Source organism: Haliaeetus leucocephalus, unplaced genomic scaffold, assembly GCF_000737465.1.
Source record: "Haliaeetus leucocephalus isolate CR32 unplaced genomic scaffold, Haliaeetus_leucocephalus-4.0 Scaffold536, whole genome shotgun sequence".
In the NCBI taxonomy this organism is placed as follows: Eukaryota; Metazoa; Chordata; class Aves; order Accipitriformes; family Accipitridae; genus Haliaeetus; species Haliaeetus leucocephalus.
Window position 1 is genome coordinate 7,063,747 of NW_010972972.1, and position 26,480 is coordinate 7,090,226.

General features: G+C 48.5%; 1 protein-coding gene across 3 annotated transcripts in view; it reads left to right on the forward strand.

Annotated features, from left to right (window-relative positions):
- CLPB (ClpB caseinolytic peptidase B homolog (E. coli)) overlaps window positions 1-26,480 on the forward strand; it is an 83,153-nt gene that overhangs the window by 39,459 nt on the left and 17,214 nt on the right. For all 3 annotated transcript variants that reach the window (XM_010576673.1, XM_010576675.1, XM_010576674.1), the window contains 2 exons: window positions 10,976-11,073; window positions 16,387-16,501. In XM_010576673.1, coding sequence (XP_010574975.1) covers window positions 10,976-11,073; window positions 16,387-16,501 — 213 coding nt within the window. The remainder of the gene's footprint in view (window positions 1-10,975; window positions 11,074-16,386; window positions 16,502-26,480) is intronic.

Consider the following 26,480-nt stretch of genomic DNA (forward strand, 5'->3'; position numbering starts at 1 on the left):
ACCCTTCCCTACACCTGCCTTTTTACTAACTGTCCATTTACTCTCCCGAACACTTCCTTCGCTTGGTGCCCTGCCCTCGGGGCCAAAGCCATTAACTGCCAAGGCCCCTCTCTGCTAAAACAACTACCCCGTTGTGCAGCACTGGTGTTTTTTTTAAGGGAAGCTCCCGTGCACTTGCCCCTCACCCCACATCCCTGGCCTTTTGTGGCCCATTCAGTGACTCGCTTGACCCCTCCAGGACCTTATCGCCTTGTGGTCAGCATGTGTGTGCCCAGCAGACCGCGAGACGAAGTCACTGCTCTGTTGTCCTTTCGGGACAGTTGTTGGTGACATTTCACAGTCTCCTGACCTGAGCTGACACCATAAATATCGGTGTTTATGGGAAGGAGTGGGTGGGAGCTCACATCCACAGAGTGCACCAGTTGCTACTGCAGGCACGATCGATGCAGAGGGCTTTGTGTTTGGCTTGGAGGAAGGAAGGCAGGGTCTCCAGCTCGTTGATGATGGAAGTCTCTTCATTTTAGAGGGAGCTTTTATTATGTCAGTATTTAAATCTGCTGCATGAAATTGCCAGTATTAAAAGGTTCAGCTTTCTGCAGGCAATAGGGTAGCCTTGCCATAGAGCTCAGGTGCCTTCTAGCACCCTTCTAAGTCTGATTCTGCTCCAGAACCTGCTGCTGAAAGGCAGGTAGCCAGAGGAGCTCAGGCAGGCACTGATCCGTGGGGAACCAGGACCGGAGCTCAGCTCCTGTGACCCCCAGTGTCTGGAAGCACAGTGGGTGTATTCCTGCCCTCCATCCTCCTCTTAGCTCTGGACATTTGCTGATAGTCAAACTAAACCTTCCTGATGGCTCACGTTGCTACCAGCCCTCTTGCCCTCCAGCAAGTCTCTACAGGAGACTTGAAGGAGCTTAGAAACCTGACCAGGCTGGAGAGGTTCACCAGAAGTTGTTTGTCCCTCTGCATCTCTTGAGTGGCCCCTCCTTTATTAAACCAAGCACAGTCTGCTTGCCTTCATTGTAAAGGCCCTTTGCAGCCTGTCCCAGCCCTGTGCATCACGCTGTCATTTGCTATTGAGAGATCACGCTGCTGACAGCCAGAACGTCAGCTGCCACTGCCTTGTGGCCAGACTGTCGAACAAGCATGTTTGCTTGGAAGCAGCTCACCTGGATGCTGCAGAGCTGCTGTTTTCTCTCCCCTAGTGCTCTCACCAGTGCTCAGTTGTCTGCAGAAGACATTGCAAGTGGTTTGCTGATGCCTTGTCTGTTGCTCAATGGTGTTTCATTGCTGGCATGTGTTCCTCTGACCGTATCCAGCTGCTGTGTCATACTTTGCACTCACTGAAGAAAGGTATCTTTGCCCCTGACTAAAGCATCTAGGTCCAAAGATGCTCTCTAATAGTCACGAGGGACAAAGAGAGAGCTGAGGGGAGAGTTGTGTTTCCCCATCAGGGTGCCGGGGCATTGTAGAATCCCAGAGCCGTGAAATTGCTGAGGTTGGCAGGGACCTCTGGAGACCATCTAGTCCGACCCCTGCTCAAAGCAGGGTCACCTGGAGCAGGTTGACCTGGGTGAGGCTTAGCAAGGCTGAGTGGGAGTGGAAAGGGGGAACAGCCTGGGGAAACCCCGTGGGCTTCAAACCGCGGGGCAGCACTGCTGCTGAGAGATTTTCCCTGCGAGAGATATCCCTTCTCCCAGCATGGGACACATTACCTTTCACAGCCTTGTGCTGGGAAGAGTTGTGATAGCTGTGGTATCCTTGTAATAAATTAAAGTTACACTAAACAAAGCACAGAAGAAAATGCTGCAGAGAACTGTCTTTTTCTTGGGCTAGAGCTTATGAAATGCAAAATCAGAATATTGTGACTTCTTCCCCCCATACACACCTGAGAAACTTGGGCACAGAGAGTAGTGTAGAAGCAAGGTTACCCTGGCACTTAACAGCTCAGCTGTCATGTTTCTTGGATATTGAATTGCTTTTCCAAGTGCTTTTCCAAGGTGTGTTTTGTGTGCATGTCCACATAGCGAGGGGTTGGCCGAACTGGCAGCTGCTGTTGTGTGGAAGTGCACTACTTTGCTGATGCACGTAGGTAGATGGTGGCTTACATTTCATATCTTTGCTTAAAAGCAGAGCAGTTCCCTTCTTCAGAGACTGACCCCTTGCCCCTTGTCAGGACTTCGCCTCTCTCCATCCCCATCGCAGGCACGGACACATCTCCTCCTGCCAAACCTGAACAGCCTCATTATGTGTCTCATTCTCCCCAGCACTTTTCTAATCACTGACCACCTTGCTTTCTACTTCCCATCTTCAGAAATCCCCTTTGCTTCCAGCTCCTCCTAGAGCCAGCATGCAGGCTGACCAGGCTGTTCCTGCATGGGAAGTGCCTGCGCCAAAACACCCTTTGCCTCCTTCTCCCTGCGTGGAACCCTCAGTGTGACTCCGGCACTGCTCCCTGTTCTCATACCAGCGCTAACAATCTCTTGGACTGGGATTGATGGTCTCGGAAGTGCAGAGAGGCTGAGTAGCTGAGGTCACGCAGCACATAGCTGGGGAAGCTGAGAGCGGAGCCGCATCTCACTGGAGCAGCCTCACTGCCCCTGCCGCCTTGAGAGACTTGAGCATGCATGCCTAGGTCTGGCACTCGAGTCTCTCTTGTAAAACGTGAGCGATCAAGTCAGCTCAGTGCACACATCTCTAATTAGAGGGGGGAGAGAGAGAGGGAAAGAGAGGAAGGAAAGAACATACATTTATGAAAACATTTTAGCTGAAGCTGCAATAACCCAGACTTCTGAACTCGATTTGCCAGTAAATTTAGCACAGTACATTTGTTGGTAATGCACCACACTAACCTATTTGGTACAGTATAATTGCAGATATTGTGAGTAGGATGACTGATGGGTAAATGAATTACAGAGCCAGCATTACAAGGGATGCTCTTTTGACATCAGAAAGTGAAAGTGCTTGTGGTATTCTCGAGAAAAATGAGGTTGTAATTATAGCTGGCTTTCTTGTGTTTGAATTCTGCATAATATGGCTTGGAGCATTTTCAGTTGCATCCCAGATGGAAAGGGCTCTGTTCTTACATAGAGAGGGTGAAGGACATCACTAGACAGCTGTGACGATGAAGAGGAGATACCTTGGGCCTGATCACATCCTCAGAAGGTGACATTGTTGTTTCACTGCACTCGGTGAAGTCACTAGCGTAAGCAAGAGCAAAACTGGGGAAACTACATGAGAAACTGAGGAAGTCATGCTGCTGTAGGTCTGCTAGGCTGACGGTCTCTGAACAAGAGGTCTTTTCTAATGGGTGGATCCCCAAAAATTTCCAGCCAAGGTTCAGATGCAACTGTACAGTGAGTTTAAACCTACTGAATTATTTTGCTTTGCTCGGTTCTTCACTGAGCCCTGGAGATTGATCAGGTTGAAAAGCGCTGCCCTGGGGCCCAGGACAGTAGATGGTACGCTCAAAAAGTTCCCACATGAGCTGGTTCCCTTCAAAAATAATTTCATTTATTCTAAAGCTACCTTGGCAGCTTTTCCTGTCCCACCCTTGATCTCCGCTGGCTCTGCCTCTGTGCCTTGACATCAACCAGGTCTTTGGAAGGAGCAGTGGTGCAGGTATGGTGGTGCCAGCTAACAGGACAGAGCAAGACAGGAACCAGGAGTCCCTTTGGTCCGTAGCACTCATTATAAATGCACAGCATGTCTGCAGGGGGCTGGGAGAATGTGTGTGCTTGTCTTGAAAGCCAGTGTTGTTGCAACTTGGTTTGGGGAAGTGAAAACCACAGGCTGCTCTGCCTTCACTGGGTTTTTTTGCTCCACATTAGCTAGAGTTAGGAACTGTTTGTCTTGTGAAGAACAAGGCTGTAACTCAGTCCTTGTGAGCAAAACCAGGCCAGTATGAAATGATAACTCTGCCTTTGCTGTCCGGGATCCTGCAGGCATGCATGGAAGTGGTAAGTGGTCATGCCAGGGGAGCATCCCTGCTCCCGCAGAGCCGCGTGCTCGCAGATCCCTTATTGCCCAGGCTACGGTGTCGGAGGGAGTGTGGCTGAGTCCTCCCCTGACTCCCTGCCAGTGCCTCAGAGGACACTGAGCCCTTCCTCAGCCCGAGGCAGCAGCGGGGTGTCAGGGTCAGTGTTTCTGGGGAGCCACACGCCTCGTAGCTGCCCCTGGGTGCTCTGTCCTGGAGGTTTCCTCCAGGTCTGGCACCTACTATAATGCATCCATCCCAGGCCAGCTGTTGTGCAAGAGTGCCTGAAATCCTCTCTCCCTCTCCATGCTCATATTTACAACGGAATGTGATAAATTCAGTATTGATTCCTTCTGTTGCACTGTAAATTTTGCAAAAGATGATTAAATAGTGCAATAGAGTCTGCAAGCGCCGTGGCTCAATATGTTCTGGGCCGGCATATCGACCCCCTCCATCCAACGGCAGCAAGTTCCACTCCCAGCTGCACCAGACCAGTAATTAAAATCCTGTGAGACTGGGATTTAGAAACCAATCATATCACAGCATCGAAGTGTCTAACATCCCAGCGTGGCGAGAGCAATAAGCGTATAAGTGCAAGCACATTTATGTCCATGTCGGAGTGCTTAAGAATAGTTTCCCCATAGGGCAGGGGAGCAAATAGATCCCTCTCTAAGTGTTTCTGGGTACAAAATTCTGCAGTGACATAATGTTTGTCATTAAGTTAATAGCTCTGCACACATGTGTAGATATAGAGAGAGATGATGATTCTTTAGTTTCCCCTCTCATACTGTTACCTTACAAACAAGAATAAGGTGGATTGTTTTCACACCCAGGTATCAAGTAGGCATAAAACAACTTACACTCACATTACAATAAAGCAAGACTGAAAGGAGCAGGTAAGTCAACTTGTTTTAAAAGGCATGGCAAAGAAAAAAGGTTTTTCTGAGCCCAAAATACAAAGTCCAAATTGCCCAAGCCTTTCCATGCTCTGGTCCTTCCTGTGCATTGCTGGAGAAGATTGTGTTTGAAGGCAGTTTGAATTTAACCACTTATGCAAGTTGAAAGCAGTTTGAGGTAAGATTAGCTAATACTCGTAACGTCTTGAGGGAAGCCTGTTTTTTCCTCAGATATGTCAAGTCTTGTGCTCGGAGTACAAGAACTTGCAGACCTGGCTCCCCTACTTCATCCTCTTCATGCGGTCTGTGTCTGAGTGATACATGCAGTGCTGTGTGTCAGGCACAGGGGACCAGCAGCGACCGCGGTGATCCCCTTGCCAGCTGCCCTGGGAAAAAGAGCTGCAGGAGGGAGGCTGCTGTGCCATGCTGTGTCGTGTCATGTCGTGTCGTGTTGTGTCATGTCGTGTCGTGCCAGGGGTGCACCAGCAGCAGTACCCTTGCTCAAAGAAGCACTGCTGGAGGGCACTCTTCTCTGCTGGAGCTCTCAAAAGGCATATCTAAAATAACATGTTTATACTTAACACACACGTTAATTTATTTTTTTCTCTGTCTTCTTCTGTTGCAACCTTCCCATTTGCCATGCGTGTGAACTGTTCTGTGTATTCAAAGAGAAATACAGTCCTCTCCTGTTATTTTTCTGGAGGGCAGGTTCTGGTTGGGATTGTACCTGTGCACTGGGCATACCTCTACAGAGCTCTTTATTTTCCAGAGTTCCACTGGGGTCACTGAAAGCAAATTTGGTCATTTTATTGTATTTTGTAATTTTATACTGGGGTGAAAAATCTATGTGCAAGATTCCACCTATAAAGAAGGGCAACAGCCCTTGTCCCAGCACTGAACAGCATAAAAGAGATCAAGTAAATGTGAAGGGCTTGTTCTGAGTTTGAAAGAGTGTTCTGTAGTTCATACCCTGAGGTGTATAATGCTGCGTTATGTGGTGCTGAGGACACCAAAAGGCCTTCAGGATGCAATGTGCCTGAATAAACAAGCATTGGGCTGAGTTTCAGGAGATCTGGGGTGCTTCTCAGCCCTGCCAGCGGCTCACTGTTCTAGATATTCCTCTCTTTCTTCCATCCTTTATCGTGTCCATCTGCACAGCAAGCTCCTCTAGGCAGGTCACTCGCTGCTGGTGCCTAACGATGTGGCAATGCAGGACGTAGCATGGCTGGGAGCACACTGCACCCGACCACGTCCCTGCACCCCTGAGAGCAGCCGGGAACAGCACTGAGGAGGAAAACTCAGAGTAGGACAAATGTCTGGTGCTTTCTTCCTTCTGAACTAATTCCCGCTTTGATTCAGCAGCAAGTTAATGTTTTCATGGAGCTGTTGACGGCAACTCCAATGCCTCGTGCCCGATTTCCCGGTGGAAGGTGGCTCAGTGCCTGTCAATGCTTGTATGTAACTCAGATCGATTTTTCCACACGTGCATTGGTTTACATTTATTATCTAAGCTGAGTTTCGCTTGCCAGCTCATCGCTGTCACTCAAATGGCTCTGAAAAACTTAGTATTGGTAGTCATCTTTGTCATGTCAGTATTAGCCCTCACTCCAGCCACTCACAGATGGTCTGACCACACAGGCATTAGCAGAAATCCCTTGGATGCCTTTGACAACTTTCTTCCTCTGTGGACACTGACCTTTAAATCCTTTGTTTTCAGTGTTTAAGTCATTGTTTATCCATGAGGAGCCTTTTTCTTGTAACAGCTTGCATCTTAGGTGCGGAACTCTGAAGTTCTCGGGCATCAGAGATGCATCTGCATGGAGTAGATCCCGGTTTCCAACTGAACAGTGATGGCATGGCCCCCAGCTCGGGAAGGCAAGGCTTTCTGCCAGAAAAGTTGTGCTGACTTTTGCTCTTACATGTTTTTTCCACATGTCTGCTACTGTGTTTCCTTGTATAAGTGTTTTTTACAGATTGGTGTCACATTTGCTGCCTTCCACTGTCACCGTGTAGTGGACATGACAAGCCGTGAGTTGTTAGCGCTGGTGGATAATTTGGTGTTTAAGCTCCTTCTGAACTCCTCAGTGAAAAGTCTCCAGGCCTGGCAATTTATTAATGCTCAGTAATGTTTTAAAACTGTTTCTGCTGATGCTTCAACTTGAGGCAGGTCCTGCAGCGTGTGCCTGTAAGAGGTTTGGCGTGAGACCCTTTCTGTGGTAACCGCGGATGCAGAGTGCAGTTAGCCATTCCTCACATCATCTCAAGCCCTCCTGCTTCACCTTGGTCACCTCTGGAAACTCACCTCCTCCGGCTGACTTCCAGCTTCTGATACAGTTAAAAAGTTGTTCTAGTTTTCATTCCTGAAGCAAGGGCTTCTTTTAAATACTTTTTGACCTGTGTTTTTTCCATTTTAACTTGCCAGAGCAAATGCTCCGTTCCGTTTTTCTCATCTGGACAGAGCTTCCAGATATTCCAGACAGAATAACTTTTCTCATTATAAAGACTTTTTAATAAATAGCATGCGTTTCTTTTGTCTTTAACATCCATGTTTCTGAAAGTTATCTGCTGGTGGGCTGCATTCTTGTATGTTAAAAGCTGCTTGTGAAATACGTGTCTTATTGATTTAAAAACAGGTTTACGTTACTGGAAAAAGGGGTGATCATGCTAATTCAATCACTGAAGACTCAGGAGGAGAGAAGTCTTTTTATATTACTTTAACTAGCCATGTGGAGCAATAATAATGTCATTCCTTGTCAAAGCTGATGGCTGATGACATTGTGTAATCCCCAGCAGATAGTGTGGGCTGCTTCCTCCTGGTGAATCCCAGACTATGTTGGTATTTGAACAGGGCCACGGAAAGGTGTAACTGCAGTGGCAAATTGCATTCAGTGCACCAGAGTTGTGCAATTCATCCCAGCGCTTGTCTGCCACTCAAACCCTCCCTGGTTCAGGACGACAGCCGCTCTCTGTGCCCATCTCCAGCACCCTCAGCAGCATACCCACTGTGGGAGTGGGGATTTCCAGGCTCTTCTTTCTGGGATTTAGTCTGCTTCACCAGAAAAGACTTTTTGCAGACAGGACATTCAGAATGGCATCAGGACATAGACCGTCTGGTGCTAGTTCATAGCAGCTGCATCCTCTGTCCCCAAAGCAGCTCCTGTTGAGCGGTCTGCAGAAGAGAGGCTCAGGACCGAAACGCTGAGGTTGGAGGTTACCTCTGAGGATGCCCGAGAGCAGCAGTCCACAAAGGAGCTTTCACAGCATCTGGTTGCACTATGAAATGAGGTCCTCACACTTACTCCTTTCCTTGTCTCAGTGCCCCGGGCTTTCCCAAGTTTCACAGGCTTTCTGTGTCCAGTCTTTGGAGAAATGTAGCTCTCTGGGTGTCCCTATGGGTCATTGATAACGCTTTGAGCCCCATTCTGTCTGTCTGAGGTGTGAGGCTTATTCTTGCTTCATCAGGCACCTATTTGGCTACATGTCCTGAGCCAGATCTCCGCTCCTCTGCCCTGTCAGGACAGACTGGTGGAGAACGGAGAGCAAGGACCAAGCTGCGGCAGGGTCCCAGGGCTGCCAAGCTGCAGAGGACACAGGGCTGCCCACGGAGCATTGCTGGGATGCTCCTCCAAGCCCCGTGTGAGCCCTGCAAGCCCCTGGCATCCTCCTCTCCCTCCTGCCATCACCTCCTCCTCTCTGCCATCTCCCCCTCTCCCTGCCATCCCCGTCTCCTCCCTGATGGCAGTGGAGGGCCTGGGTACCAGCACCTGCTGTGTCGTGAGCTCTATTGACAGTTATCCAGAATCTGAAGGAATTCAAGACAAATTGTTAAGAGGATGGAGTTAATAAAATTTGAAAAATTGAGGCCTGTCACTCTACTAAACTTTTTTCGATACTGCTGACAGAAACATATTTCCCCAATGAGTGACCTTATGCAGCTGCTCCAGCGACGCGATGCCGCGCGGATGCTGCGAGTGAACCAGCGTGCTATTTATCAAATATTATAAGCCGGGGCCTCCTAATATGAGCAGGGAGGTGTGGGAGGAGGCGACGGGCTCGCACAGCCCGAGGTGTTGCCCAGGTGTCGATCTCCAGCTACAGACAGCTAGTGGGAGGTGACAAATTGCCTTCTATTAAGTCTCCAAAGGTTGACGTCCCCTCCGCCGCCGCTCCAGCCAGCTGCCGGGGTGGGAGAGGGCAGGGGAGGAGGTGGAGATGGGGAAGGGGGTCAGGCCGGGGCGCTGACAAACCGGTCGCCACTTTTACCTTCTATTAGCAAGCAAAGTGACACTGTTATTTATTGCGGCGTAATATTTTATTGCTGCCGGTACTCAAGGTTGGAATCGACCAGTTGTAGGAGTCAGGTTCTATCAATTATTGCAGCAATTAGTCAAGTCGTCAAAGCCATTAACAGGGGGATTAGGCCAATATTGGATAGCCATTATTGATAGATCCAGGAGAAGGGAAAAGCCAAACAAACCCTCAACCTCCATCTAAAATGAGAGCAGGCCTAGCCTCGAGGATGTCATCATTTGGAGAAGCCAGAAAACTTGCCCCCCTCCTCACTGCACAAACCCGGGGTGGGTTTTGGCAGCAGGGGGGGGCCATGGGAGCACTGTCTCTTTAAAAGATATTGAGTGGCCGGCCTCAGCAGTATATAATCTCACCTGTCTCGATCATATTCTTTATTTGCAATGACAAGGCTTGCAATAGAAATTACTCTGTGTCGAATGTTTATGGAGCACATTTTTCATTCTGTAAGCAAATATAGATCCCTGATGCCAATGCTTAGAAATAGCTAATCTCTCTGGCTCCCGCTCGCAGAGAGTCCTCTCACTTCTTTCATATATTATGATTGCTGCTCGCTTTTATTGAGCAATCCTGGTGCTCTGCACTCTCCTGCATTATAGAAGCAGAAGCTGCAGCCTGCTTTGCCTGTGCCAAGGTACTCGGTTTGTTCCTGTTTCCAGCGGGATGGAAGATGTTTGTTGAGCCCCTTGCAAAGTGGGGATGCTGTAGCAGTGCCCAGGCTCCCGTTTTTCACAGTCGTGCACAGGCACCATCAGCCTGCCCTTCCCAGCAGCTTGTCACCACTGTCCCCTCCGTTTTACAGGCAAATCAGCCAGACCTACTATAAGCTCTTCCCTCCCCAGGTTGCTTCTCAAGGCTCAATAAGTGCTGTAGCTTTGAAACCGGTGGGATGGTCAGCTCAAGCACCAACCTGAGGAATTTCAGGCCGATTTGAAGCCTCATTCTCCTAACCCTTGGTGTCTGGTCGGTGACAGCAAGCTGTCGTGGAGTCACAGAGTGCACCAGTATTAGTGCTGAGTCTCTCTGCTTTAGACATACCTCCTGAGATGCTGAGAGCCAGAGATTAATCCTGAGACCTTGCCTGCCTCACTGGCTCTTCCCCAGTACCCCTCTCTCCTGATCTTGGACTGCCCTGTCCAAGATTCCCTCTATATACTTCCCATCACTGCAACTGGGAGCCGTTTGCCTTTGCACATTCTTCCGCAGTCCAGCGTGTCTGGGACGGGGACAGAGGACGGGGAGCAATCTCTGTGTGAGCTTGTTTCTGTGAGGGTGCCCATCTGACTCCCTCCAGTTCAGTCTTTGGGGTTTGTTGACTTTTTTTTTTAATTACATTCTAAAGAAGAGTGTGATTTTCCCCCAGAAGCCACTCCTGTGGCTTAGGGTGGCAGCTGTTTAGCAGACTACAGCCATCTCCATCTCCAGCTTGGAGTAACAGAGAGGAAGGGTAGCGTGTCCAATTGAAGTCGTAATGGTCCCATGTGGCTCCCACAGGATCGGGAGCGGGTGCTTTTGTGAAGCTGTATTTTCTTCTGGTGACCATGTGCTCTCATCCCCCACAGCAGCTCTTCCCTGCCAAGCCAATTGTTAGCAGTGACAATTCCTTTTCTTGTTCCCTGGACACCCGTGCATGTAACCGCTGGTTGTACATTGTCCCTTTCTGATCCAGATAGCCTTTGGAGCAAAGGTTAAGAGGGGATGCTGACTAGGACAGGAGGCACAAGATGTGCTTCCTGCTCATTCTGCCCCAAGACTGAACTCCGATCCCCTGATCTTATAAATTTCTTCCTGCCATCAGGTGCCAACCCCCTGCAGAAGAACGAAATGGGACATACACCCCTGGATTATGCCCGTGAAGGGGAGGTCATGAACCTTCTGAAAGCGTCGGAGACAAAGGTGAGCCTGAGATTCAGGTGACTTTGTGCTTCCTTTCCCACTACAAGAACAGTTTTAAAGAAGACCTGGCGCAAGCAATGGAGGAGCGCCTTAGCACACCTACACCTCCATGCTTTTTCAAAAGAGGTCTGTATAAGTTAATGACATGATGCATAAGGGGAAAAAAAACCTCTTCTGAAGTCTTGTTAGCTGTGTTCGTGGCTATGTGTCCTCCTCTTCCATGTATAACATTTCTTCCTCAGCAGTGACCTGCACAGGACCAGTAATACTGTTCTGTAAGCCCTTGGCAAAAAAAACAGTAAAATCGGGGCATTGTTTTTACTGTATTTTCTGAAATTCCTGGTAAAAGAACCAGGTCTGAGAACCCAGAGTCCATTTGTGGGCCTGGTATCCATGCATTCATGAGCACCAGTCTAAGGCAAAAGACCCCCATTTCTGCTGTCCAGTTGTGAAATGGCCATCTCATCCCTTCAGCCTCACTGTCTCCTTGAGTGGGCTGGAGCACATCGTGTACCATTCGTGAGTTGCTGTTATAAGGTATTTTAAAGAGGGAAAAGAACCACATTTGCCATAGTGGTTCCAATAAAAACCCCAGGAGTAAGTAGATGGACAGAGATGTGCAGCCTGATGTCAAGGATTTAAAATTCCTGGATATGAGGCCTTATTCGAGTAGAAGCAACTAATTATCAATTGGTATGAGAGGCCATCACAGCAGCCGTGAGCAATGCCTCTTGAGCATCGTGGCTCCAAGAATCTTAGGTCAGTGGGAGTGTGAAACTCCCCCCGCTGCCCGATGAAAGGGGGGGTACCAATGCCACCAGACTGCAAAAGCAGAAACTGAGGCACGAGGAGGCCAGGTTTGCTCGTGGTTGCAGACTTATCCTCTGATGTTATGCTCCTCAGAGGTTGGTCTACAGGTTTGGAATTTGAACTTGTGTGCTGGAAAACCAGAAGTTAAGAACTTGCCCACAAGTGGAAGAGGAAGTAATTAAAACTGTGGCAATTACTACATTTAGTGGACATTACTATGAGTTAAATGTGCCAGGCAGTCAAAACTGCTGTACTGCCTGCACTCACCTAGGAAAATCCTTGCTCAAGCAGGAGTTCAGAATCATGTTCCCTGAATGCTAAACCTCTGTCCTAAGCAGGGAGACAGGGATCTTTCCTCTTGGGCTCTCCATGCTCCATCACGGCAAAGGAAACCCTGACCGTGGCACTCCTCTGCAGAGCTGACAGCTTCTTGTGTTAGCCAGAAGCACCGCTTGGTCGCTTGGACAGCTCTCCAAGCAAGTTTTAAGGAAGAAAAGTTGAGAATAAAATACTTGAAATCTTTACGAGAAGGAGGGGGGGAGAATTATCTGCTGGGTAAATGGTCTCTGGAGTCCAGCATTGGCAAGGAAATCTGCCCCTAACAGTTTGAAAAGCTGCATTGGTTTTTATGCTTAACTAATAGAAGGAGGAGAGAAAAGAAATATATCTATAGAGATGTTCCTGATGAAAATGATTGTACTTGTATATAAAACGTAAGGCAGTCAAGCCAGCTCGTGATGAATATTCAGCTGGGGGGGATATGGTGCTCCAGGGGTTGCATCCACCCCAGTATCTGCATTCCACTGAGAGTCTTTGAGAATTTATTGCTCATTTTAATCACTGCTAGAGAATGAATTGGCAGAACTATTACTGGATAGGCACATCCCATAGATTTTATTTACATATCCTTGTGACAGAATAACAAGGAGTTTTCATATGTATTTTTAATTTATTTTGATTTCCTTTATTCTTTAAAAAAAAAAAAAGAATTCTGTGTGTGCTTTCCCTATGCTAGACCACACTTGCCTGGTGTTTAGGACTCTTGAGCTAGTTCACATTGCTAAACAGTCCAGTGAAATTTAAATAAGCTGTCATGTATCTAGGGCAGAAAGGAAGGGAGTAGCCGTTGAAACTAGTGTCTTCTGTATGTAACTGGAAGGAAAGCAGCCCCAGAACTGATTTCAGCTCTTCTAAGTATTTCTTTGCCATTCAAGTCCTCTTTCCCCTGGTGTACTGGGCCCAGTCAGATCCATCCAGTGGTCTCTCCTGTGTCCCATCAGTGGCTGCTAACAGATTTTTAAGGAATGTTTCAGCCAGGATGAGCACACAGTTGCCGTTTCTCTGGGCTCCCTTCTGGCAAGCAGTGGTGTGAGGACCTCCTGAACTGGAGCTTGTGTCCCCTTCATCATACTGAATTGCCTTTGATGGACCTTTTAAAGAAAACAAACATCCAGCTGTGGCTTGCTTTTTCCATCCAGAACATCCTCGGGTTGTTGGTTTAAGCATATTTTATGAGAAAAATTTCTCTTTTGGTTGTTTGCAAAGTGTCTGTTCATTAAGCCCCACACAATCTTAAATGTAGTGTCAGGGGCAGAGCAGCCTTGCAGTGAAAGCTGATTTTATGCTTTCTGTAAACCCACAAGAATTACTTCAAGATGGTGTTTGCCCTTCCCGCAGAAGAACTACTCTCCAGATCTCCAAAGGCTGTCATAGCTTAGTTCACGTCCCCGACATGTTCTGCAGCTGACCAGAGGTTTATCATCTTGCTTTCCTTTAATTTTTAGGATCTTACCCCTGTAAGGCGAAAGACACTGTCCCCTCCACATCTGTAGGTTTTCTGCAAAGGTTTGCTTCTGCTGGTGCTGTGCTTCTGAACCTCTTCCCTCTGAATATTTTCCCGTAAATGCAGTCATGCTTGGGAGGGATGCCATGCTGGGTAAAGAATAACGAAAGCCAGTGAATACAATTGCCGTACCCATCTTGGTGACAGGCAGCCAGCTGTTATTATCTCAAAGTGAGGTCTGCCAAAGCACAGACAGAATGAATATCTTACTAAAAATGAACATTTCTTGTGCTTCTGGCATTGCATCAGGAGAACCTCTTAGCCCAGGTGAGCACAGGAGTTTGGTTGCCTTCAGTGCAAGAGCAGGGTACCACTCCTTGCATTTCTTTCAGAGCACGTAACACCGCTGTAATCCGCTTAAGTGCCAGTGATGTGCCGTAGAAGTCAGAGGGTGAGGACACAGTCCCCACTGACACTGTTTCACACTGCAAACCTGGAACAGGTGTTGCTTTCTCTGGCTGCTGGTTTCCTCACCACCAACACTGAGGACTGAAGTCAAATGCAGATGAGGTCAAAATGTCCAGCAGAAATGTCTGGCAGGAGCGAGACCTGGGTCAGATGTGGTGCTCCAGCTGCCCCTGGTGTCAAGATAGCAGGGAGAAGGTGGGAGAAGCTGGGTGCATACCTCTGTAGGAGGGTGGTGGAGGGAATGGAAGAGAAAGGAGTGCAAGCTTGCGTCTCGTGTAAAACCCAAGGGGCTTTTTGTTGCAGGTTGTATCCCAGACTGATCTAAAAATATGTTTTTCTCAGTGGACTTTTCTCGTTCTGGTGAGCCCTGCTCAGTGTGGGTTGTGGCTGCTGCTCAGGATGCTCCGAGCTGGCAGCGTGACCCAACTGCGAGATGCCTGGTGGTACTGCAGCTCTGCCAAGGAGATGGCACATGGGACGGCAGGTCTCTCCAGAACAGAGCCTGAGCAGAAAACCATAGTGGGACAGCTTGGAAAAAGCACTGTAACTGGTGCAGCTTTTTACCCATGAAAGGGACTTTCTTCCTACCCAAGGACTTCTATAATGTTGGTTTTCCAAGGAGGGAGGGAGAGGGCATTGCAGAAAAAGGGCATCCCCTCCTGCTCTTCATGCGCGTCTTCCTGCTTCTCTATAAACCCACGCAAATCGTTCAGTATCCTGACAACACAGATCAAATTCTCTGTACCTTAAGAAAGGCAGAAGAGGAGGGAGGAAGAAAAGATTTGTCAAGATATATAGAAAGACACAGATATATGGCAAGAGCAGTGCTTTGAGCTTTGTGGTGTACACGGAACTGGGGGAGATCACCACAGACATGACGGTGTCTGTCCCGCAGTGCTGTTCCACTGGGATCCGCAGGGAAGTTATTGCTCCACATGAGGCATCAGGGCTGATGGCATCTCTCCGTTACACACGAGACTGATAGCACCAGCCCAAATTGGATTGTTTGCTATTTATTTTTTTTTAACTTCTGTCAGAGCCACTACTGGCCCAGGAAACACTGGCAACCTGGCCGGGGGGGGGGTTTATCTGCTCCGGCTCTGGCAGCAGGATCCTGCTGCAGCTTCTGCAACTGCTTTCTGGTTTTGTTAGAGGTGTTTCCCCTTCAGGAAGGTGGGTTAAATGATGGAGCCAGTTATGTGTGTTAAGTTACTCACTCTGCAAACCCTGTGGGCTCTTTATGTTCTGTCCTTAGCTAAGTCTGGCGTTGTGGGATGGTTGTTTCCAGAGCAGTGTTTCACTGGTGAAATGGCCAGCCTCTGCTTGTGAGGGGAAGGGTGCTCAGCAGGAAGTTTTGCAGCATTTTCTAAAGATGAGCAGGGGCTAGATTTGTCCTCTTTCCTCTGGAAGTTCACTGCCCCATAAGACCTGCTCCCACTCTGCCTGTATCCCATCCCCAAGCATCTCGGAGATGTGCTTGTGTCGGACGTCTCTGTAAACTACTCTGTGTGCTATCTCAGCCTTCAGCTCCAGAAAATGATCTGGATGGAAGCAATGCATAAGTTACTGGCTCTCAAAGGCCCTGCTTCCTTGTGAGCTGGAGGTGGAAGAAGGCAAATTTCCAGAGTAAAGAGCATTTTTCAGTGCCGTCCTGTGTGCTGCTGCGGGTTTGTCTGCAAAGCAATGGTATCCGACTTCCCCAGTGTACACAACAGGACACACTGATGCTCTTCCATCCCTGCGGGATGTTGTTGGAGTCTTTGAACAGGAGATGTGTGGAGGGTAAGAAAACAAATATAGGTAGAACAGTCAAGGCTTTATTTTTCAAAATAAGCAAGCTCATAACAGGTTAAGAGTTCATTAGGAAATTTGAGCAGTGTCAGTGTTCCCTCTGTGTCACTGTTACAGAAGCAGTGCAGTGTCTGGTTTTCCCATGAGCTGCAAAGCCGGTTCCTGAGTGCTGCCCATGGTGTGGCAGCTCACCCACTTCTCTCCATTCCCGTGCACCCCAGCCTCCATCCCCAGCAGATCCAGAAATTTCACCTTGCTTGAGCTGGTGCTTCCAGACCAAGCTGCATCTGCCCTGGCTGCTTCCCAGTGCCAGGGAGCAGTGCTCTGTCTGTCTGGGTGTCAGAGAGATACCCATGCAGGGCTTTGCAGTTCTGGGGAGGGGGAAACTCTATGTACCTACCCGATGCTTATGTTGTTGCTCCGAAAAGCCTCTGGTCCCAACGTTTTCTTTCCTCCCACAGTTCCAGGAGGAGCAGCGCAGGAGGGAGGTGGAGGAACGCCGGAGGTTTCCACTGGAGCAACGGCTAAAAGAGCACATCATCGGTCAGGAGAGCGCAATAGCAACGGTGGGAGCAGGTAGGACCCCTCACCCACCGCCCACTCTGCACTCCCACATCTTCTGCTCTGCAGGGAAAGCAAGCCATTCCCTCAAGCCCTGATCTGAGGCTGCCTCTGAGCAGGTCACCAAGGTTGGTGGGGGACTCACCGTGAGGTCCAGCAGGTATTTCTTGGCTGTGAGAGAGAACGCTTGCTCTTTATCACAAGAGGGGCTGTTTCAGGTGCAGCAGCAGAGACGACCATTGGATGCTTTGTTCCCAGGCACTGGAGTGAGGTGCCTACAAGCCCTTTCATTTGGGATGCTTTCTCCCCAGATTAAGTGTAGTGTCTCAAAGGTCGAAGTTGGTCACTGACATGCCCACCTCACACCTTTGAGCACGCACGCAGGCAGTTCTCAGCTAAACACAGTGGCTGAACATGATGACACTTGAACATTGAGCTATCTTTTTACAAGATCATTTGTCTAAAGAATATCACTCATTAATAATTTGCAAGCAGTTTTGTACAACTTTATGTACAGAAGCCCCTCACACACAGGCTGCTTTGGGGAATTTTCCTGTATCCCTTACAGATTTGGGGCTTCATTCCACATAAAATACAAGCACATACTTCAGCCGCACTTTCCGGGCCATATGTGCTACGTCAGATCAAAGGCCAGTGTCCTGCCACTGTTACCAGAGCACAGGGAGCTTTAGCAAGACAAATACAGAGTGGTATTTCCTCACTCTACTCCCCCAATGTCCATCGATTTGCAAGCCAGGAGTACCCTGAACCAGAAGTTACAGTTTTGTGTGCAGCAGCCCTCAAGAGTTTTCTTCCATGAATTTGTCCAAGTTTCCCTTGGATCTCCTGTAAACATCCAGCCTCTGCAGCGTCCTTTGGCAGACAGTTGCATCGCTAGGGAAGAAATAGACCCTTTTATTCATTTTAAATCTGCCTCCTGATAGTTTCGCCTGGTGCCCTCTAGTTCTTGTGTCAAACGAAGCATTTGCTGCTGAGGAAATGGTTGCTCAGCCAAAGTAGCTGCAGTTTATGGCACAAAGCTCTTCTTGCCTCATAACAGACTGATTCCAGTTCGAGTTCAGAGCCTGGCCCCACTTTGATCAGTGGGGGTTGTGATCCTGAGCTCTCAGAGTGTGTTTGGTTGTGGTTAGCCATAAGATACCCAGGCTTTGGGGAGGATGGGATGGATGATAGCTGATAGAAGGGTTATTTGCCTCCTGAGCCCTTTCCATCCCTACCTTTCTGGAGGTGTTGCCAGTAAATACCAAAGATAACATTAAAGCAAAACCTTTTGCAGCAGCATGTCCCTGTGGCATTCCCTGCTGTATCCGCGAGCCCTTACAGATACAAGGGGACACCATCTTCTCTTGCTATATACACTGCCGAGAGAGGAATGCTGCATGAGGCACCTCCTTAAGAGACTCAACTTTAAAGCACATTGCCTTTACAAGTCTGCTTCTGTTGTTTTCTGTCTTGCAAGCCGTGTTAGTTGTCTGTGCTATAGATTTGGTAAAACATGTGGTCACACATGTCCGTGAATCCATTGCAAACAGTGCAAGCCCTTAGCTAGTGTTGCCTTGTCTGGGTCTGCTGAAAGCCGTGCTCAAATGAGGGTGCTGGTGCCTTTTTCTGGAGGTGTTTCTCCTGCACTTCAAATTCTAAGTTTTCACTGCTTATAAAAAAATTAAATAAATGCAGGGAATAAATGAGGAGTCTGGCCTCTTGTGGCTGTGATGGAACCATACAAGTGTGCAGCAAGGGTTGGAGAAAAAGGTAATGTTTTTCATCGGACCAATGGCTGGAGTTGGGGAAAAAACCAGACCAGCTTTTAGGCACACTGGCCCAAACAGAAACCATGAATTTCAGATGAGCGCAGACAGTTGCTCTGAGCATAACTTCGTTAATCAATTAGGCACTTTGAGATGAAAGGGTGCTGGGCATCTGTGGAGCAGAGGGGGATGATTTCTGACTGTATCAGTTAGCCTAGTAAATGCGATTATCTGTCGCTGTAAACGTTGCTTTGCTTATACCACCACGGCTCCGGCAGCAGCATCCCTGCAAAGCGTGAGCCTGGGGCATCAGCCTGGCCCTGCAGAGAGCCTGGAGCTGCAGCTCCACCAGCTCCGAGCCACCCGCTACCCTCCCGGGGAGCACTACGCTTTGTCTCTCGCTGAAGGCACCAGCCAGACTCCATCCATTGCACGTGATGGAGCGCACAGCCCCGACCAGAGCACCTGCAGAGAAAAGAAAAGAGGGGTCCCGGTTGTTTGTGTGAGGTGGTTTTCCTTGGTGTCACAAGCTTGGGGCAGCCACTCAAAACTCAGGAGCAGTTTTTTTCATGCTGGACACTAAAAGACTGTAAGGAAATCAAGGCTCCAGCAAGCTGGGCTGGGTTGAATTTGCCAGTCCAAAGCCTGAAAGCCTCTGGATCCTGTTAAAAATTCCTTGAATCATCCGCGCATCCTAGTTCAGTGCCTGAAAACGGGACAGCAAGGTGAGACCAGGCTGAGGTCAGGGCAGAACTGTGAGCAACGTGCTGTCATAAATACAAAAACCATAGCGGTCTAGTTAACAAAGACAAGTCCTGTGTGATCTGGAAGCCCTGGAAAGAGCCAGCTCTCCCCCTGCAAACACAACAGACACCCTCTGTGTTTGGAGAGTGGCTGTGCCTGGGGGCAGCAGTACGGGCTAATTGGGAAGGTTTGATTAATGGGTAGTGCCTGTTTCTGACACAGGTGGTGTTTCTGCACATTAGAGTGGCTGCCTTTATGGAGGTTTCTCTTATTGAATTATAGGGAATGTGCTTGATACCCCTGCAGCCTCGGGATATCAGACCAAAAGGTAGCAGGAGAGTCTCCGTCCCCTCCTCCCCCTCTTCCCTTCTGCCCCATTTTTGTTGTTTTCTTTCAGGAAGAGTGAATTTAGAGACATGACTTTTTCTTTCAAGCACTTCCCATCTATTTTTGTTATTTATTTTATTCCCAGCTGGTTTTGCTGCCACTTTGTGGACTCCACGTGCCTCCTGTTTTGCACTCACCGATGCAGTTTGTTGGCTAGGAGACTTGCCGCACACCACATCTCGAGATTTACCGAGCCTAGCTGATATGTTTAATTTATAACTGCTGCCTTAATTGAATAATCAGATTTAATCCGTCACTCGGTGCATGATCCAAACAGTCTCCAGAGGGGCTCAGCCGAGAATACAAAGGGAATATGTGCTCTGGTGTTTGCCACGCAGGTCCGGGGTGGTGGGGATGCACAGAGGCTCCAACTGCCGGGATGCTTGCACGGAGCTTGCCGCAGTCGCAGCACCAACAGCTTGACATCTTTACCGCAGAGGGAGGAAACCCTTCTCTGTCATTTCCACGGGATATATCTGAGCCCTGCTGCTCTCTTTTCTGCTACATGAAGCAGGACAAACAATGGCAGGACCGTGAGAAGGTGGATGATGGTTAACAGATCATAACAGGGCATCTCCGAGAGTGCAGGATTCCTCCCAGTGCCCTGACTGGGGACGGCAATGGTGGGAGGCAGCTTGGCCGTGGCTGAATGATGCTTTCCCCTCTGCGGGTGTAGGTGTTTGATTCACTTTAACAAAATCCAAATTAAATATTCCATCTCATAATATGTCAGAAAGAAACAGGCAGGTCATTCCTGTGATCCCAGGAACTAATGACAGCCTGGATGCTACAACTGGTTCATGCAAATGAAGAGCTAAAAGGCTTATGGTTGTGTTTCCAGGGCACTTTCATAAATGATTATACTCTGAATCTGGTTAGGTCTTATTTGGCTTTTCACTTGAAGATGCAGAGGCACCAGGGTGAAGCAGTGCGTGCTTCTTGGGGATCAACAGAAAGAAAGCATCTCCTGTCTGAGGTTATAAACCAAAGGAGGGCATTTTTTGAAACTATATATTTTTTTGTTTGTTTTGTGATCTCATATCCTAAATATCATGCCAGAGAAAGAATATGTCTTTTATAAAGATACATAACGTTTGCCAGGCAGTGGTCACTTAGGGGTAGGGGGCTCAAAAACACCACTTCCCAGTGCTGATTTCCTAAACTTTTTGGATTGAACTAATCTGTTACAACTCTTCCTGAAGTTGAATAAGAAGGGAGGAAGGAAAAGTGTTGTGTATTTTTTAGTGTAGAGATTTTTAATAAAGGGTAGTGCAGAAATTCTACTTTTTAATTGTAAAATTACAAATTTCAAACATGCTAAGCAGTTATGAAGTTGAAATCAGTTGGCATTTCAAAGCTGAAGGAAAATGGGTAAGCAGGAATATCATCCTGCTCTGGTCCAAAGGAAATTGGTTTTATTTTGGACAAGATAGGATCCTTTACAAGTTCTATATTTCAGTGTGCATAGCACTTGTTGCCTGCAAGTCAGGTCAGACTTTGCAAGCAAACAGCTTTGGTCTAGTTTGAGGTTCGTCTTCTTCCACATCCCGGAGCCACCGACAGTGGGGCTGGATGAGCAGTTCTTCGGGGATGCAATAGACCCTGGACTGTAGATGCAGAGCCTGGACAGAGGAGAGTTATCCCACGGTGGGTATGGACCTGGAGACATCACCCCGTGGTACCCTGAGCCCGGGCGGTCTGAGAAGCACCGCTGAATGAATTGATTTGATAAATGGACATTTATTACACTCACAAATTGGCTGAAACCAATTTTGGTCACATCAACCCCTGATAACTGCTAGGGTATTGATTTGTGTAAAGTAATACAGTGAATTTATCAGTTCAATAGCAAGCTGAAGGGCCTCTCAGAGACACAGCGCTACAGTTACGCTGTTACAGATGTACAAAATAAAGTGAGAGCACTGCAGCGACGCTGGAAATGGCTCCAAAGAAGAAGGCCCAGGCGTCATCATCAGCCTCTTTCCTTGGACATTGGGTCTGAATGCCTTAATGAAATTTCAGCAAAGTAGTGTGACCTACCTCCTTTTATTTATTTATTTCTGCCATCCCTGAAGTTACAGGAGGAAGGGGACAGCTTTCTGAGAGGCATAGCATGGATTTCTTGTGTGGCTATCAACGAAGAGCAGTCAACATGGCTGGCAGCTGCTTTGTGGGTACAAACCCCAAGGAGAGGAGTGCTCCTGTGGGCTTTCCTAGCTGAGGTTTTCATCCTTCAAACTGGTGCTGGTGTCTTGCTCTGTTCTAGGATGGCATCTTTGTTCCTCCTGCTGAAGATGAACTGTGCAGTGGCCAACCTAGGAGACCCTCCTGCAGCCGTGGCTGCAAGACCTGGGGGTGCGATGGTCCCTCTCTGGTGACATCCAGAATTCTTCAGGTTTTCCAAACCTCAAGAGGACTGAGGCTAGGCTGTGTGCTAGAATACCTCATCATTTTAAGGCTGCTTGTAGAAAAGGTTTTACACCTCATCACTCTGTTGATCTAACTAATCCAGTAACTAATGATGATCTCACCCTGAATCACAAGCACTAACTTTATGGTAGTTTTTTATGGGGTGCTTTATATCCCTGGAGTTGCTATGAGTGAGACGAGCATTTACCCATAAAGTCTGGTATCGTGCTGCAGAGGGGAGTGAAAAAAGACCGCACTTAACCTCGCTGCCTTCAGACCATTGAACGTGCTGACCCCTGCAAGTGGTCACTCCGTGCCCTGAAGCAAAAGTTTATTACCTTGATTATCTTAGCTGAGATAGCTGCAGAAATTGTCGGCGGTCATGTTATTCCCCATCAATTTTTGTAAAATATATCCACCCCCGCTGTTTGACCTCACGTTTGCTGCGATAAAGGGCAGGGAAGGAGCACGTGCAGCACCGGGAAGGGCATGCGGTGGGATGCACTCAGAGGCGTGCAGGGGCTGGGACAGCTGCAGCACACCTTGGGCTCCCCCAGACCCTCCTCTGCACCTCCGTGTCAACGGCACAACCGTTTCCTCCTCTTCCTCCTCTTCCTCCTCCTGCAGTGGCTGTTTTGTGGGGGTGACGTGGCCCGTGAGCAGCTGGAGGGCAGGACTGGATGCCCACTGGGCTTTGGCCGTGATTTCCGAGAGAACAGAGCCGCATTGCCAGCTGCAGCCCGAGCTGGTCCGTGGGGCCGAACAGAGACACCCGGGCAGGGTGAGACGGAGCTGGACGCAGACCAGTCCTGCAGCCTGGCTCTACGCCCGAGCTAATTAAGCCTTGACAGGAGTCAGAACTTATTAGCGTGGCTAAGGCACAGGGTAATGCATCTCAATTGCATCCAGGCATAAACCAGCAAGTCCTCATGGCGCTGGGGCTCGAGTTCCCACCAACTTCACAATCCCTGCACTCAGTCCCATTTCACTGGGTGATGTGCCCTGGACTTTAAGGTTAAATTGGGCTTTTTCACCTGTTTGGGCTGACCCCCTGTGTAGCGCAGTGATGCAAACCTTTACCTTCAGACTGAGTGACCACCACCTTTCAGGAAGACTGTCTTTCCCTGCAGACTCTGCAGGGCTTAGGGATTCAGTCACACTCCTCTTTCTAATTCGCTGCAATGGTTAATCACCCTCATTATTAAAAAATGTTCTGCCTTATTTCTAGTTTGAATTCGTCTAGCTCCAGCCCCTGGAGCATGTTAATTTTGTCTGCTAGATGAGCGAGTTCTCTGCTTTCTTGTGGAGATACTTAATGACTGTGGTCAAGTCAATCCTCAAACCTCTCATTGTTAACCTCAGTAGATTGATTTTTTCTTGCAGTTTTCAGGCTCACTTGAGGCTCTGCACTTGTTCTCCTAATCCTCACCAGACCTATCTGGGTCTCCTCAAATACAGACATGGGCTCAGAGGAGCTCGGCTGCATGCAGGTCTTCTCAGCAACAGGAGCAACTCCAAGAGCTTTGTGGCAAATTCATGTGAGACTCCTTGGTACGATCCAGCTGCTGGAATATTTCTCTTGAGCTGCTGCTATTTAACATCTCCCCACCATGTCTCCTGCTGGCAGAGGCAGCATTTCACTGTCTTTCTGTAGGCTATGATATTCAGCTGCTTTTTACATGCAAAATGGAAATATTTTTAAAATATATTTACATGCAAATCTTTTTACATGCAAAATGGAAATATTTATTAAATATTTCCCATATCAGTTTACTGTCCCTGTTCCTGCAGGAAGACCTCTTTGCGTGCCACGGCTGGGATGTCTTTTCTCAGAGATCCTTTATTTTCCCATACCCCATCAAGCAGAGGGTTTTGTAGACTGACTTTTTGAGGCTGAATTTCAGAATTCCCCGATTCTAAAGGTTACTGTCATGCTCTCCTGCCAGCTCCGGGGAGAAAACAAATCCACAGCTCTCCACAGTGCCGGCTGGTGCCCCGTTTGCGGGAGACAGAGGCAACTGCGAGCCCAGGTCTGAGGGACAAGGACAGAGTCTCGGTCCCAGGCAGTCACAAAGAGAGGAGATGCGGTTTGGGGGATGGCAGTCACAAAGAGAGATGCGGTTTTATTCTTGTGTTTGCTGTGGATGCCACTGAAAGGCAGCAAACACAGAGCTTTGCAGTGCCACTTGTGCAGCAGCGTTTAAAGAACTTTATTTTAAAAGTGTAGTCAAGCTGTGGATCTCTGCGTGATTTTCCTCTTCTTCATTCTACCTCTGATGCTGCTATTTTCCTCTGCTACCTTAAAAACAACATAGGTTATCATTCTTGGGCATCTTGCCCGTTTCATGCCCTACTTCTATCAAAAAAAACCATGTCGCATCTTTAGTCTCACTGACATCTGGCAGCTGCCGTGCGCCGTTCGAAAAGCATGCTTGCAGGTACCTTGTTTGGCGCAGCCTCCCCATCATTTGTAACACCGTACAGTTTGGGTTTATGTCGCTTCTTACAAAATACCACAAAACACTTTAAAATGTGCACCAATTCATATGGCAAGCATAATTCTTTTTAAGAGCTGTAATACAGGCTCTGTTTAAATAATGCAGATAAATCAGGAAGACTGAGATGTGAGTCTTTCTCCCTCTGAACTAGGAGCTGGAAATTCAGTATATTGCAGTGCCTCTGTGATTACCTCCCAGGGCACAAACCATGATCTGGTGAGCTCTGTGCTCTGCTCTGGAGCCTTGCACCACGTCGTTTTGCTAGAGCCGGCTGCCAAATTGTGTCCAAGCTATGGTCTGGAGCATTTCGTGTCCCGTGGTCCCTTCCTGGCTCCAGCTCAGTCCAAGTCCGTCCCTGGTGCTTGGTGGGAAGCAGCAGATGGTGGTGCACCCAGAGGGCTGGCGAAGCAGAGCAAGCTCGGATGGTTTTGGTTTCCTGGGGCTCAGGTTTGGTTCAGGGGCAGAGTCAGCAGTCCGGGCATGAGGATAACTGCACTGCCGTCCCCCGTGAGCACTTGTTCTGGTCTCACGGGGAAGAGCCTGTTTAAGGCAAGCTGGGAGGCAAATCTCAGTAGTGCTTTCCTTACACGTCCCCACGTTCCATTGGCATATATCCTTATGAACCTCCTGAATTAAGAGCTTGGTTCATCCCTTACAAGATCTGGGTGAGATTTGAAGCCCCTGCAGATGAAAATTCAGAACAGAACCCACAAAATACCTCCTCCTCTCCCTGCCCCCTTTAGTCACTGCCTGAACTGAAGCCACCCTACCCACCTGCACCGGTATTTCACGTTTACTAGTGGTCACTTCAGAGTCTTCCAGGGTACAAATACCCTGGGAGTCTGTTTTCCATAGGCTGTGCTCAGCACGGGATTTGCTCAAAGGTTTGTGACACTTGCTTGGACTCCAGGGGAGGCTGGACAGGTACTTGGAAGTGACACTTATGGAGGATACACATCACGGCAGGCACAGGAGATCCCCAGAGCTGGAGATAGGTGGGGGTCAGCACAATATAGGGAAGAAAGACTTACTCGTCCCTGAGCCTCCTCCTCCAGCTGCTGCTTTTCATGCCACTGCAGGGAGCATCACTGCACCGAGCTGATGCCAGCAGCAGATGGAGGAAACACCTACTCCATCTCCCGGTGTCAAACAACCACCAGATAACAAGTCCAGTCCAACCAAGAACTATCTAATATTAAAATGCTGACAATTACTTACTTAGCCAAAAGGCCAAGCAGCAATGGACCCTTGGTCTGAACCAGGGCAGTCACTTTTCTGCTCCACAGGCCAGATCCAGCCTGCAGGTGACTATGTTTGATCCTCTTGGCCTCAAAAGCTGTTCCTTATCTTCCAGATAAGCCTAGTGCAGTAATGTTACTGGTTTGGTGAACATGCTCACAGAGTCTGAGGCTGTTCAGTGGGGCTGAGGGACTGAATCACACCTTGGGTGGCTGTGGAGACCCGTGGAGGGTAGGAGGTATCATTGGCTCTGCAAGGCAGATCAGTGTCTGTCCTGAAGAAGGGGTGTGCTGTTAGGACTAGGAGTTTGGGAGGTAATAGGGTGTTGCAGTTTCCAAACCCTTCTTGCCTTTTGTAAAATTTTCCATTGGTATCTTAACCAGAATGCCCTAGGATATTGCTGTCCACTGAGGCACAGAGGTAGCCGGCTCTCCTTTCCCAGTCCTTCTAGACTTGCACCAGTTCAGAGCTTTTGTGACCTTCAATCACCTCCCTCTTTCCATTCGCATGCGGGAAAGAATGCATAAACCTCTTCAAACCCGCTTTTTTGCAGAAAGGTCGCACTTGCGAGCTGGCAACGCGGTGTGCCTCTCGCATCCTCCCCTCGCCAGCCCCCGTTGCTCCATCCATCCATCCCTGTCCCCCCTCCCCGCCGTCTCCTTGGCAACGCTGAGTGCACATCCTGGAAAACTTTATCCGAAATCTGCTCTGGGCAGCTTTCCAAATCCATGCTAACCTGATTAGGTGTCTCTGGGGCCTTGGCTGGCTAATCAAATTAGATAGCACTAATGGTAGTGAGGACTTTGAGTGGGTAGAGAGCAGTAAAACATAGTGTATACTTAGTGATAATTATACTTGCTTTTGTGTCATTGATTTATATGCCTTCCCCCCCCCCCCCCCCCCTTTTTTTTTTTTTTTTTTTTTTTGCTTTTTTTCCGTGGGGGAGAA